The sequence below is a fragment of the Capricornis sumatraensis genome, chromosome 15, assembly GCF_032405125.1.
Source record: "Capricornis sumatraensis isolate serow.1 chromosome 15, serow.2, whole genome shotgun sequence".
In the NCBI taxonomy this organism is placed as follows: Eukaryota; Metazoa; Chordata; class Mammalia; order Artiodactyla; family Bovidae; genus Capricornis; species Capricornis sumatraensis.
In genome coordinates this window covers 67,748,193-67,762,935 of record NC_091083.1, presented here as the reverse complement: position 1 = coordinate 67,762,935, position 14,743 = coordinate 67,748,193, and the positions used below count along the sequence as shown (strand labels likewise).

The 14,743-nt window shown below is 47.5% G+C and overlaps 1 protein-coding gene and 1 non-coding gene across 2 annotated transcripts in view; one reads left to right on the top strand and one right to left on the bottom strand.

The window, feature by feature from the left end:
- MMP24 (matrix metallopeptidase 24) overlaps nucleotides 1–12,328 on the bottom strand; it is a 50,902-nt gene extending 38,574 nt beyond the window's left edge. The window contains exon 1 of the mRNA XM_068987407.1: nucleotides 12,116–12,328. Within this exon, the coding sequence (XP_068843508.1) occupies nucleotides 12,116–12,328 (213 nt within the window). The remainder of the gene's footprint in view (nucleotides 1–12,115) is intronic.
- On the top strand, nucleotides 3,579–3,651 carry TRNAG-CCC (transfer RNA glycine (anticodon CCC)). Its single transcript has one exon. It is a non-coding gene; the product is annotated as a tRNA-Gly (tRNA).
- Nucleotides 12,329–14,743: the final 2,415 nt, after the last annotated feature.

The window sequence follows — 14,743 nt, the reverse complement described above, 5'->3', positions numbered from 1 at the left end:
CCCGCCGCTGCAGCCCCAAGCACCGAGGCTGTGTTCCCTCACTGGATGGTCCTTGCACATCATGGCCTGTCAGCATGGCACCATCCAAGGAGCTTGTTAAAAATCCATGTTACCAAGTGCAGACTTAGACTTACAAAATCAGACCCTCTGAAGCTGGGAACTGGGAACCTGCATTTTTAAAATATGAGCCCTGGGACGTCGCTGGTAGTCCAATGGTTAAAATCTGCCTGCCAACGCAGGGGACACAGGTTCGATCCCTGGTCTGGGAAGATCCCACATGCTGTAAAGAGACTAAGCCTGTGCGCTACAACTACTGAGCCTGCACTCTAGAGCTCGTGCTCCACAACAAGAGAAGCTGCTGCAATGAGCAGCCTGCTCATGGCAACTAGAGAAAGCCTACACACAGCAAAGAAGACCCAGTGCAACCAAAAATAAATATATATGTATATATATATTTTTTAAAGGGAGCACCTAAGGTGACTCTATTGCCTACTGAAGTTTGAGAACCACTGCAGTAAGGACAGCTGGGAGTGATGACTTTGTGCCGTGAAGAACGAGCATGTTGTGTTCAGTATCGCCTCTGATCTGCTAGGACAGGAAGCATGTCACCATTTCGGAAAGTCTTCTACTACAGTTGGCTCAAGAGCCAGCCCTTGCCTTCTGTGCCTCAACTCTGCTCACATCCCTGGGTCCTTTACCTGCCTATCTCCCCAGCCAGCCCTGACATCTGCAAACAGTCCGTCAGCAGCTACAGCCCCAACACTGAGACTGTACTGTGTTGTTGCAGACTGGCATCAAGCCCGCCCTAAGATCTTCCTTTCCTTTTCATTGCTATGTTAGCTCAGTCCTTACAAGTGGGTTTGGTCTCAGTTTCCCTGCCTGGCACTCAGGTCCTAAACTGAGATTGCCAGGACCTGAATCTTTTTCTCAAGATCTTGGATTTCTTGAAGGACAGGGAAGCCTGTCTGCTGCAGTTCATGGCGTTGCAATGAGTTGGACACGACTTAGTGACTGAACAACAAAGAAGCATTTAGAAGGTCCCAGCACACAGGAAGCGGTCTCTCAATGTCACTGTCTGTATTTTTGCTCCCACCCTCTCCAGTAATACAGGGACCATCACCTTTGGTTGTTGCTGCTAGACTGAATCACTGTGTCTCTTTGGTGACTCCTCAGAGGTTAGCCTCATCACTGTGGCAGTTCTCTGCAACTCCTGTCCCACCAAAATCCTGCTTCTTTCTCTGCCCACACTACTGAGGTCCCAGCCTTGCCACTGAACCCATCTGTTCAGTTCAGATCAGTCGCTCAGTTGTGTCTGACTCTTCGTGACCCCATGCACTGCAGCACGCCAGGCTTCCCTGGCCATCACCAACTCCCAAAGCCTGTTCAAACTCATGTCCATCGAGTCGGTGATGCCATCCAACCATCTCATTCTCTGTTGTCCCCTTCTCCTCCCGCCTTCAATCTTTCCCAACATCAGGGTCTTTCCCAATGAGTCAGTTCTTTGCATCAGTTGGCCAAAGTATTGGAGTTTCAGCTTCAGCATCAGTCCTTCCAATGAATATTCAGGACTGATTTCCTTTAGGATTGACTGATTGGATCTCCTCTCAGTCCAAGGGACTCTCAAGAGTCTTTTCCAGCACCACAGTTCAAAAGCATCAATTCTTTGGTGCTCAGCCTTCTTTATGGTCCAACTCTCACATCCATCCATGACTACTGGAAAAACCATAGCTTCGGCTAGACCAACCTTTGTTGGCAAAATAATGTCTCTGCTTTTTAATATGCTGTCTAGGTTGGACATAGCTTTTCTTACAAGGAGCAAGCATCTTTTAATTTCATGGCTGCAGTCACCAACTGCAGTGATTTTGGAGCCCCCTCAAATAAAGTCTCTCACTCTTGAAAAGAACCCATCTGAGTTATAACTGACTTTTTAAAACTTCAGACTTGAGGGCTTAACCATGCAGTTTATCTAGAAAATGCAGCCGTTGATAAATAATTTAAAGATTATCTAATTTAACATGCTTATTTTACTGGATAGAAAAATTCAGCTGAGGGAGAAATGACTTATCCAAAATCACAGAGCAAGTTGGTGGAGGAGCTGCAAACAGAGCCGAATGGCCCTGCCTCCCAGGAGCATCCCTGCTGCCATGCTACACCCTCCACACCAGCTCTGGTTTGCCTCCAAACGCTGTGTTGTTTTTTTTCCCCACTTACAGCCAGTCTAAAAAGGGCTCTCAGGATCGCCCACAACGCTCAACTTAGCTTCTTGACAAACACCTTAATGGTGCAGCATTGCCTCTTGGCTGCCACCATCTCTTGAGTGGGTGGTAAGTGCACTAGCGGGAATTCCCTGGCGCTCTGCAGTGTCCTTGGCCCACTCCCAGGAGGCCACCACAAGCCAGAGAATTGCCCTGCCGAGGGAGGTGGCACACTTGGGGTTTTGGGTCAGCCCTGGGATGTCTGAGTTTCCCGGTTCTGGGCAGGCCTCCTTCCAAGGCCAGGAGTATAGCCATGCACTCATTCACTCTCTGAGAAGCGAGGGCCCTTGTCTTCCTTGTCCTTTCCAGTGCCTTCCCGTAAATCCGCCATGTTTTCTGTCCACTTGGTCTTGACTTATTGATGAGTTTAGACAAGGGAAGAGAGTAGACAAAGACCGTGGTCAGGCCTTAGTTTCTCAGCGGAAACGCAGACAGCTGAAGTAGATAACCTCTAAGTAATTATATAAGGTTCTATTACTTTAGCTTAATTAGATTGAGCATGGAGCAGATCCTCTGGTTCCTCACCACCAGTCTTAAAGTCCGAGCTCCTCAGCCCAGCGCTCACAAGCCTCACGGTCTGATGCCAGTGCACCTTAGCCTCTGACTTGTATGCCCCACCCTTCTACTGCCCACCTCACAGGCCCCCTCCTCAAGCTACTGACCTACCTGCGTTACCTGAACACAGCCTGCAAATTCCTTTCTCTGTGTTTTGTTTTTCACTCCCTCTCCCTAGAAGGCAAACATTGCCTTCCATGTAGGAAGGATACATCCTTCCTACATGGATGCTAGTCACTCTCTGATGATCTATTCGGTGTTCTTAGAAAGGCAACCTGAATGCCACTTCATCTGGGAGGACTATCCAGGATTAAATGGACTTCCTCTGTGCTCCAGAGCTTCCTTGGTAGCTCAGTTGATTAAGAATCTGCCTTCAATGCAGGAGACCTGGGTTCGATCCCTGCTTGGGGAAGATCCCCTGGAGAAGGAAATGGCAACCTACTCCAAGTATTCTTGCCTGGGAAATCCCCTGGTCAGAGGAGCCTGGCAGGCTACAGTCCTTGGGGTCCCAAGAGTCAGTCATGACTTAGTGACTAAACCACCACCACCACCTCTGTGTTCCCATGTATATCTGTTGCTTACAGCATCTTTCATAGTCCATCATAAACGGTGGTCTCCATGCCTTGTCAGTCCCACTGAACTCTTATTCATGGAGCTTACTGGAGGGGGAGGTAGACATGCAGAGACGAAATGCTTCATTTCAATGGTGATAAGTAGAATGAGGGAAAAGGAGAAGGTGTTGGGAAAGAAAGCCAGTGACATGGGACTTCCCTGGTGGTCCAATGGCTAAGACTCTGTGCTCCCAATGCAGGGGGCCCAGGTTCAATCCCTGGTCAGGGAACTAGATCCCACATACAGCAGCAAAGATCAAAGATCCTTCATTGCCACAAGTAAGACCCGCTGTGGTCAAGTAAATAAAATTATATTAAAAAAAAATAAGTATGATGACCTCCTAGAGGATGTATCATCTCAGCTGAGACCTGTATACAAGCGAAAGAGGTCAAGGTGAAGGTCAAAGAATGAGCACTCCTGGAAAAGAATATCTTATTGAATTCCTGAATGGGAAGAAGCCTGCGTATTAGGAAAAGAGAAAGAAGGCCAGGGTAGCCGGAGATTACTGAAAACTGAAACTGTTAGTCACTCAGTTGTGTCCAACTCTTTGCGACCCCATGAGCTGTAGCCTGACAGGCTCCTCTTGCCTGACTTCCCAGGCAAGAACACTGGAGTGGGTTGCTCTTTCCTTCTCCTGGGGATCTTCCGGACCCAGGGATTGAACCCAGGCCTCCTGCACTGCAGGCAGATTCTTTACCGTCTGAGCCACCACAGAAACCTAACCTCTCATGGAGGTTACTGAGAAGCTGGTATAAAAGGGAGCAGAGAGCTGGGGAGGATTTGGTGATGCAGGGCCTCAGAGGCCTGGTGCTGGGTGCAAGGGGCTTCATGATACTGTTTGTTATACTTTCAACATGTGTTTGAAATTTTTCCATAATAAGAACAACGAGAACTGGCTGTAGTATAGCAATATTAGTTTAGCTTTTAGTTAGCTTTTACCTTAAAAACCATTTTTAGCAAAGTGAAAGTGGAAGTCACATATCAGATGTTTTTGTTTAAAATTTTTTTTAAATTACATATTGCAAGCATTCAGAAAGGCATAAAAATAGCTTTTTTTTTTTTTAAATCCTTGGATAATCACTTATTGGCTTTGTTAAATCTTGGCTTGGCCATATTTGCTTCAGATATAACTGGCCCCTGTGTAGATTTATTTTTAAAAGGTCACTCTGGCTGCCACGGGAAGAAGGATTAGAAGTGGGCAAGAGAGGCTGATCAGGTGGGAAGTTTCTGGAAGCCAGACAAGACCGGATGGAAGTTTAAAGTGGAGCCAGTGGTGGTGGAGAGAAGCAGTTACAGGGACGATTGGTCCAGCAGGTGGAGGTGCTAGGCTGGCTGCTGGGTCTCCTGAGGCGGGCGAGGGGAAGACGAAGGGAAGGGTACCTCTTTCTGGTCCATTGCTTTTGGAGCACAGAGAATGGTGTGTGTGTGAGTTTGTGGTACGGACGTGTTTTAAAATTATTATTGCTAACAAAGTTGTGCCTGCCTGGTTTCTCTACCTTGTTTGTTATAACAACATGTCTGATCTTTGAGAAAATACTACCTTTTGTATACATGACTTTGCTGTTATCCCATAGATCGTCAAAGCCGAGTTCCAAATTGCCCTTTAAAACGAATGCATGAGACTTCCCTGGTGGTCCAGTGGTTAAGACTCCTCACTCCGAACGCAGGGTTTGATCCCTGGTCAGGGAACTAAATCCTACCATGTCACAACTAAAGATTCTGCATGCCCCAATGAAGACTGAAGATCCTATGTGCTGCAACTAAGACCCAGTACAGTCAGATAAATAAATAAACACTTTTTTTTTTTTAATGAATGTACGAAGTAATGATGAAGAAACACCAGGGAAGAACTTGAACAAAATCAATCCTGAGATCCAGTGAAACCAAAGGATTTGTTCCAGAATCACTCCATTGGGGAAGGTCAGAGCTGGGGTGCACAGCTTTTATCCACACACTAGAACAGGAACACAGACCTGGGTTGTGCTAAGACAGCTAAAAGAGCCCCAGCAGGGGCCAGCACCCAGCACCACTTGGCCTTGGTGCCTCCACCCACTCAACACGGCTGAGGCTCTGAGCAGGTCACTTCTCTGCTCAGAAACCTTTTATGACTCCCCTCAGCCTTTGGACAAAAGCCAGTTTCACAATCTGCTCTTAGCCTCCCTTTCCAGACTTTTCTAAAACATTCTTACTGGAAACAGCAATAAGCCAAGGCCTCAAGCACATCCAATTCTCCACCATTCCCTAAATATGCCCACACTTGTGTGGAGCCTTGGCTCATGTTTTCTGTCTCATGGACTGCTCCACTCACCATTCTTTGTCCTTGTCCTCCCCCAAAGCTTCATCTTTGATACAACCTTCTTCCTAGAACATTCCCTGACCTCCCCAGCTACATCTCCTGCTGTTCTGGTGCTTGCCCAGACCTTGTTTAAACTTCTAGCACACATTCATCCTTCTTCAAAAAAGGTACTGACTTTTGCATGCCAACAACTTTTTTTAATATAATTTTATTTAAAATTCATTTTTTTAACTGGGGTATAATTGCTTTATAATGCTGTGTTAGTTTTTACTGTACAACAACGTAAATCAGCTATAGGTATATATATATCCCTCGCTCTTGAGCCTCCCACCCTCCCAGGTCATCACAGAGACCCCGCTGAGCTCCTTGTGCTGCACAGCTGCTTCCCAGCGGCTGCTTATTCTGCACATGGTAGCGTATATGTGTCAATGCTACTTTTTCCACTTTTCCACCCTCTCCTTCCCCAGCTATGGACACAAGTCCGTTCTCTATTTTTGCATTTTTATTCTTACCCTGCAAATAGGTTCATCTGTACTATTCCAACCACTATTAACAGAAGTTGGTCTGGGGGACTCCAGTGGTTAAGAATTCACCTTCCAATGCAGGGGACTCAGATTTGATCCCTGGTGAGGGAACTAAGATCTCACGTGCAAAAGCACAACTAGGTCTGCACGCAGCAAATACTGAGCCTGCCTGCCTCAATTAAGACCTGATGCAGCCATACATATACAAATATTAAAAAAAAAAAGATGTTGGTGGGGGACACAGACAATATAATCAATTTAAAAATATTTATCAAGTATCTAGAATGTGCCAGGCAGACACTGTGCTAGGTGTCATTGGCTACAGTCTTAAGAATTGGTTCCTCTGGGTTTGAGTCTAAACTCTATCATATCATAAAGCTAGATGTTTCCTAAGATTAACCTCTATGGCGCTATTATAATTTACTTTTATTTGCTCTAAAACTATCTCCTTCAATGACTGGAACGGCTAAAGGTTATTACAATATTCCAGAATAGGACAGTTTGGTATAGAGGCGAAAACACTCATGTCTGGGAGAGAAAACCCTGTTTCTGGCCCTTGGTTTATTGTTTATTAGCTCCACATGGGTCCCTGGACAACGTGTGGATAAGTCACATCTCTCTCTGAGTCTCCATTTGCTCCTCTATAAAATGAGGATGATATCTTCCCTGTCTACCTTACGGTGCTGTTGCCAGGATCAAATGGGGTCACATGCATGAAAGCATCTGGAAAGTGCAAAGTACTGTAAGATATGAGGCTGTTAAAGTGACAGGAAAAAACACAGTCATAATAAGAGAAAATGAATGAAAGATACAGCAGATTAGACTCAAGTTAGGCAAAAGCAAGAACTTCCTTGTGGTGAAAAATTTTTCTGAATAGCTGCTTTTATGGAAAGCGTGACACTTTCTATTTATTTGTTTAATTTTTGGCTGCACTGAGTGGCATGCGGGATCTTAATTCCCCAACCAGGGATTGAACCCGTGCCCTCTGCAGTGGGAGAACAGAGTCCTAGTCACTGGACCACCAGGGAAATCCCTGAGAAGTTATTTTTTCAGACAAGAATGAAGATATATTGGAGGCTATTGATCACATTGAAATAAATTTTTGGCTTGGGAATTTGTTAGCACTTCCCATCCCTAGACTTAGGTGGCTAGGTGGTATTCTGCGAATACAGAAGATGCAGGAGACATGAGTTCGATCCCTGGGTCAGGGAGATCCCCTGGAGGAAGAAATGGCAACCCACTGCTGTATTCTTGCCTGGAAAATTCCATGGACAGAGGAGCCTGGTGGACTACACCCCATGGGGTCACAAAGAATTGGACATGACTGAGCACACACGTACATATGTACCCCTAGACTCGCTCAGGACTCTAACTTTTCTTGACTGCAGGTGCAAACTGAAGAACTTTCTCCATTTGCCCAGAGCAGACTCTCAAAACCAGATGAGAGAGCAGGAATCCATTAATCCCTGGGACCTGGAGTCACTTTCTGTGCTCATGTGGCCAGTGGTGATGGGTTTACCACTTTCTGCCTATAGCGACCTTCCTCAGAATTAAATTGGAAGTTAGGAGGGCCAAAAATCTATTCGTGGGGCACTCAGCTAATAATACGAAAAAGAGATGTTTTAAATAAACCAAACACAGGAAGCCAGTTAGAGAATCAGTGGGACCACTCAAAGTGCAAAATATAAAAGAAAGACTCAAGAAAGCAAAGGAGAAAACAGATTGAATGAATTGTGGGTGGAGGGGGGGGGCTTTGTCTTTTGGTGATAAAAGATTGAAAATATGAAATTGAAGCCAAAGATAGTGAAATTGCTTTCAACTAAGGAAGTCAAGAGACCAAGGAAAAGTTCTACTTCAGGCTTAGTGACCTTGGGCAACTTTACAGCAATTCAAGAAATACCTGTTAAGTACTGCTGTGTGCTTTCTAGGTGATCTCTAAGGTCATGGCCACCTCTTAATTCCTCTCTATTGTATGCCACTACCACTAGATGACAGCCTACCTGAAGAGTTGTGAAAGAACTCAAGGGTATCATCATAGAACCACTGTCAAGAGGAATAACACTAATTTCACTGAAGGAAGGATAGGGAGGCAATGGGTCTTATCCCTAAGATTTTAGAAGGCATCTTGAGACCACGGGCCCATGAGTGTCCATTTCAGATGCATGTAACTCTTTGGCATAAAGGATAAAGAGCAGAATCGTGGGTTGCTTACTGAGTAATTAACAATCACCACTGAGGGACTTCCCTGGTGGTCCAGTGGCCAAGACTTCACCTTCCAGTACACAGGGTGCAGGTTCCATCCCTGACTGGGGAACTAAGATCCCACACGCCTTGCTGTCAAAAAACCAAAACATAAGACAGAAGCAATATTGTAACAAATTCAATACAGACTTTTAAAATGGTCCCACACTAAAAAAAAAGCAAACAAACAAAACACCAACAATGAGCATCAAAAGTTGGGGACTGTGCTGAATCTAAAAGCATAAACTGGGGTGGTGGTGGTGAGGGGGTAAACTAAGTAAATGAAAACATGCAATGCTTTGGTTGGGGAAGGTCCTGCCTAAGAACACAACTTTTTTTTACCCTAAATGATGCTTACTTTTTTTTTTTTTAAATAACAAACTGTCTGGAGCTGCCTCAAAGTGCTCCTCTTAGAAAAGAGAAGAAAATGCCTAGAGAAGTCAGGGAGAGTTTCCTAGAGAGCAGAACTTAAGTTGGAACTTTAAGAAAGGAGGCAGACAGATGCGGGGAGGTACAGATGTAAACAGCATGTGTAAATGTCCAGGGAAACACAGGTAGATTGTCTTAGGATAAAGAAGAGATGGGCTTGTCTGGAGTAAAGATGTGTATGGATTGAACAGGGGGAAAGGCAGCTTCTAGTGAGGAGGTAGGGAGAAGTCAGACTCCAGAAACCTTAAAAGACAGAGGGAGGACTAAGCAATGTTATGTGCTGGCTGAAAAGCAACAATATTTCTATAAGGTTTCAATCACATGATCCACTCGGATTCAGTGAGAGGATAATAGTGTGCAAATCATTCAGAGAAGCAGTGGATATAATTATCTTACAGAAAGTTTTGGATGATATATTAGAAATGGAAAATGGAGTCATTGTGAAATTGAGGGTGATTTTTTTTTTAAACCAAGGCCTGAGAACTCAGAGAGAGACAGAAAACAGTAGAAGAAAAGAAACAACAGGAAAATAGAAGGCAAGAAATAAACAGGTGGATATAAATAAATAGATGGAGCTGGTCACGTCTCTAAATGAAGGGAGATTAAAAATGCAGGGGGCCCCAAGAGACCATGCCAGGACTGTCTGATTTAAATTTTTTATAAGTGATCCAGAAGAAGTAGAGCAAAGTGAAAATTTCAGGGCTGCAGATCGTATTAAGCCCTTTCAGGTAGGGGGATGCTCTGCCAAAGGACAGAGAGAGAGAGAGAGCGCGCGCACTGAAGGAATGTACTGAGTGGGATGCAAAATGGCAGATAAACGTCACCCTGGGGAAATGTAAGGTAACAATGTGCTCTGGTAAGAATAATCCACGGATAGGGTGTTGTGTTCCAGGCTATCAGTTTTGGCCCAGGAAAGGGATCAGGGAGCTGCTGCGGATTGTTTCCTAAAGGCAGTGTCCTAATATGTTGGGGTCAGGAAGGCTGACAAAATGATGCACAGAAGTGGGAAGGGATCTAAAAACCAAAGAGGAAATCATTCTCTATTGTATAAGATGAGAAGGTCCCATATCTGGGGACAATGATCAGGTTGACATCTATTGAAAGTTAGGGCCCAAGGATAGCTAGAAAAGGGCAACTAAAATGACTCAGAGAATGAATGTGGCTATTCTAGAGGTGGTCTATTGTAAGCAGGAAACTTAAGCATGAAAAAACAAAGGCTAAGAGAGACGGAATAATCAACGCCTTTATAAAACTGATAAAAATAAGGAGTAGGTAGCACTACTCTCTCTTCAGATCCTAACATATTCAAGCAAAGAGCTTGTTCTTAATGCTTGAAATATCACAGGAATAAACGGGTTTCAAAGCTGCAATCATTTAGCCCCATCTCTTTGTTGTTGTTGAGTTGCTAAGTCGTCTCTGACTCTTTGCAGCCCCGTGGACTGTAGCCCGCCAGGCTCCTCTGTCCTTGGGATTTTCCAGGGAAGAATATTGGAGTGGGTTGCCATTTCCTTCTCCCGACCCAGGGGTCGAACCTTTGGCTCCTGCCATGTCTCCTACATTGCAGGCAGATTCTTTACCGCTGAGCCACTGGGGAAGCCCCTCTCTTTTGGTATTAGAGATGGTAAAGTTCAGGAAGGAAATGGCCCAAGGTCACAGAAACCATGGTAGGATTAGAAGCCCAGGCCTCCTAAATCCCAGACTGGGGTCTTTCCATCTTACCCTGTGTGACCGGGAAGACTAAAGGAATTCTACTTTTTATAGGGTATAAACTCATGAAATGCATCAATAAAGCTGAAAACACAAACAGGCTAAGGAAAGTTTTCACTTAGAGTCAACAACAATTATAAGGCCTTTGGAAGAAAACTACCAGCAAGACTAAAGACTTTCTACACATTTTGATTTGAGGGAATCATATACTCTTGACAATCTAAAGAAATCTAGGGATTCTCTCCAAGAAAAACACATTTGCACATGCAAACACAATTTTATACAAGATTTCAGACTCTGGTGCCCAGTTAAGAATCCTTGTTCTGGCAGATTCTTCTGAACAGACTGCTTCAACAAACACACTCCATCTCTTATGATAAGTGAGGAAATTACTCTGATATTCTTCATCAAAAAACAAACAGCCCACCCCACCCCACCCCCAAACCTACTGTCTTAACCTCACTTATCAGAATTGCTATAGGTTGGAAGAGACCAAAGAAATTACCTAGTCCAATGCCCCTGCCCCAACTTGTGTGACACAGGATAATGACACAGTTAAATATGTGGGGGAAAAAAATGTGGAGACTAGAGTCAGCCTGCCTAGGTTAGAATTCCAACTCCATCACTCACTAGCTGTGTGACCTTGGGCAAGTTACTTAGTTCTTGGAGTCTATATCCTCATCTGTAAAATGAAAATAATTACAATGATCTCATAGTTAGGAGGCTTAAATGAGATAATTCTTATAAAACTTAGCACCAGGCCTGGCACATAGTGAATGCTCAGTAAACGCTAGCTGGCAAGATTGTTATTATTATGCTTGTATCCATGCAGGTATTACGCATGCATCCATCCAATCCCCTCCCGGAGCTTTTGCTTGCACATGTCTGTGATGAGCAGCTCATCGCCTCCCAAGCTGGTTGAGCAGCTCCGATTGTTACAAACTTGTTCCTGTATAGAGCGAAAGCTGCCTTCTTGCAACCCTTACCCCCGCCCCTGTGGGCCCTAGTTCTGTCCTGCGGGGCCACGCAGAGCAAGTCTATCCTTCCTCCACGTGACAGCCCTTCAGATAGGAAGACAGTGATCGAGTCCTTCCCCGGTCCCCCGCCACCGCCCCCCCCCTCCCCAATCTTCCCGTCTCCAGCTCGAACATCCTCGGCTTCTCCCAACCCACAACAGACTGGCTGCGCTTACTATTTACTCCCAGGCGTTGTACGGTTTCCCTCACACATAGTCATGCAGGCCACACACCCCACCGCCGCCACAACAATCCCGACCCTCCCGCTCCGCCCCCGCCCGCTGCCCCTGTCCGCGGTGCTGAAGCGGCTCCGGGCCCCGCGGGCCTGCGCGGCCCTCCCCGGCCCCCGCCCTGGGTCTCTAGTCCGGACCCCAGGCGTCGACCCTCGGCGCGCCACCTCCGCGCCCCCGGCCCCGGTACCGCCCCCCGCCCTGCCCGGAAGCCCCGAGCCCGCAGCCCGGCCCGGCGCGCCAGCCCCACCTGCCCGGCGAAGGGCTCCTCCGCCTCGGCCGCCCGCGCCGCCCGGTCCCCGGGCCCCGCCGCCGCCGCCGCCCGCGCGGCGCCCGGGAGGCAGCAGAGCGCGGGCAGCAGCAGCAGCAGCCGCCCCGGGGCCCGCCAGCGGCTGCAGCGCGGGGCCAGGCCCAGCGGCGGCGGCGGCCCCGGCGCGGCGCGGCCGCCCCGGCTCTTCGGCATCCCGGCGGCGGGGCCCGGCCGCCCGGCTGCGATGGCGGCGGCGGCGGCGGCTCCGGCCGGGTCCTCCCGCTGCAGCCGCTGCGGAGCCGCCGAGTCACCGCGCCGCGGACACGCGCCCGGCCCGCCTGTCTCCGCCGCCGCCGCCGCCGCCTCGGCCGCCAGCGCGCCCCCGCCTCCGCGCGCCCCGCCCCGGCGGGGGGCGGCCAGGGGCGCGGGGGCAGCACCCAGGCGGGACCCGCGGGGCCCGGGGCTCCGGACCAGCCTCAGGACGCGAGCCGAGGAGTGGCTTTCGGTGCGGGTCGCAGAGGCCAAAAGAACAGCTCTGGAGGCAGGGTCCAAAGAGATGGAACTGGAGGAGGGGGCCCGAGGGGCAGCCCAGTGGGAGGGGGAAGTAGCTAAATAAATAATCCTGCAAACAGAACGGCGCCACGGCTCTAGGGGAGGATATCTGGGATTGGGGGTCCGAAGCCAAAGGCTGAGTCTTGGGGGAGAGGTTCTGAGGTGAGGCGGGGGTGACACCGCAGGCGGGGGTCTGGGCCTGGCGGAGGGGAGTGAGGCGCTGCCCTGGGGTAACGGTGAGGTTGGAGGGAATGAGAAAAAGAAATAGCCCTGGAGAAGAGGGTCTGAGAGGGTGGCGGTGGAGAAGGGAGGGCAGGGAGGGTGAGAGACTAGAGAATAAACCTGAAGAGCATTTCAGGGGGTAGACCTGGAGACAGTAGGTGGCAATAAGGGGAAGCTCATCCTCTCACCCCCGGAGCGAGAGACATCAACCAGACATCTTTCATCCAAAACCACCCGTATCTATCGAACAGTTTCTAAATATACATATGTAGGGCTCTGGGCTACTTGGGAAGAAGAAGAAGAAGAAAAAAGAAGCCGGTTCCCTGAAGTGGAGAGGTTTATAGTTTGGTGAGAAAACATAACTGGGAGGCAATCAAAGTGTCGAAAAGCATACATGCAGCTGCTCCAGGGATCAAAGGGGACTTGATGGGGTGGTGAAGTCAGCACAGCCATTATCGAGGTCAGGTGGGGCGACTCTGGCTAAGCCTTGAAGGAAAGGCCAGCTCTAGACGAGGGAAGGGGAATGAGAAGGCAGGATATTGGGCAAGAAGGCGAGGGTGTACAAGATACGGTTGGGCCAGTAGATCTGTTTCTCTGAAGCAACGGGTTTTCCCATAGGAAAGTGCTGCGAAGTAGGGAAATAGTCCAAGACTGTAAATCCTAGGGGAATGGGTTATGTTCTGAAGGGCAATGGGAGTGGTGGTGATTGAAGGCTTTTTTGAGCAGAATGGTGTGTGGAAAGTGGTGTTTTATGGTCACCTGTAATTTGGAGGTGTCGGGCTTTGGAATCAGATCTATGTTCAGATCTTGACTCTGTTCCATTTTTATAAAATGATGCTGATATTACTGCATAAGGTTGCTGTAAGGATGAAGTGCTTGGCACCTAGTAGGTGTCGCATATTAGTTCCCCTCCCAGCGTACAAAATAATGACCAGAGGAGGCAGAGAGATTAGTCGGGAGATTTCTGGAACTGTCTAAATACAAGGAAATGATGGTAACAGACAGAATTAGCACTTATTGAATGCCTACCATGTATCAAGTACTGGTTTAAGTCCTTTAATGTTTTGTATCTCTAACCATGTTTCATAAGTGGCAGAGCCAAAGCAATCTGATTGCATAACTCTTTTTTTTCTTTTAGAATGAGGCCATAAAAAAAGACATTTAAGAGATACTGAACAAAGGAGAGAAGGAAAGGAGTTTGGAGTAATGGCAAACCCAGAAAGATGGGTGATGCTATCTTTGCAGACTTGTCATAAGGAGGTACAGGCTTGAGGGAATCAACAAGGAGTTTGGTTTTAGGCTTGCTGTGGTTGAGGTGACCCCTGAGATGGGTACAGCAATGAGTTCAGAGGAGGATGGAGAATAGATATTTTGGAAACATCCAGGTTAGTATGAAAGCTGAATCTGAAGGATAGGAGTAGAAAAGAGAAAAGACTGCGGAATCAGGGTTGTGAAGTACATATGTGTTAGTTGCTTAGTCATGTCCAACTCTTTGCAACTCCGTGGACTGTAGCCGGCCAGCCTCTGTCCATGGAATTTTCCCGGCAAGAATACTGGAGTGGGTTGCCATTCCCTTCTCCAGGGGATCTTCCTGATCCAGCGATCAAACCCGGCTCTCCTGCATTGCAGGTGAGTTCTTTACCATCTGAGCCACCAAGGAAGGAAGAGAAGGATTTCAAAGCAAGAGAGAGGTGTTGGTAGTGTCAGGGAGATTACAGAGCTGGAAGACTGCATCCAAACCATTTGCTTGAACAGCTCATAGTCTAGGAGGGAGACAGACATAAGCAAGTCATTTTGGTTATGTGATAAATTACAACAGAAATGAGAACAAACTCTTATGGAAACACTGAGGAA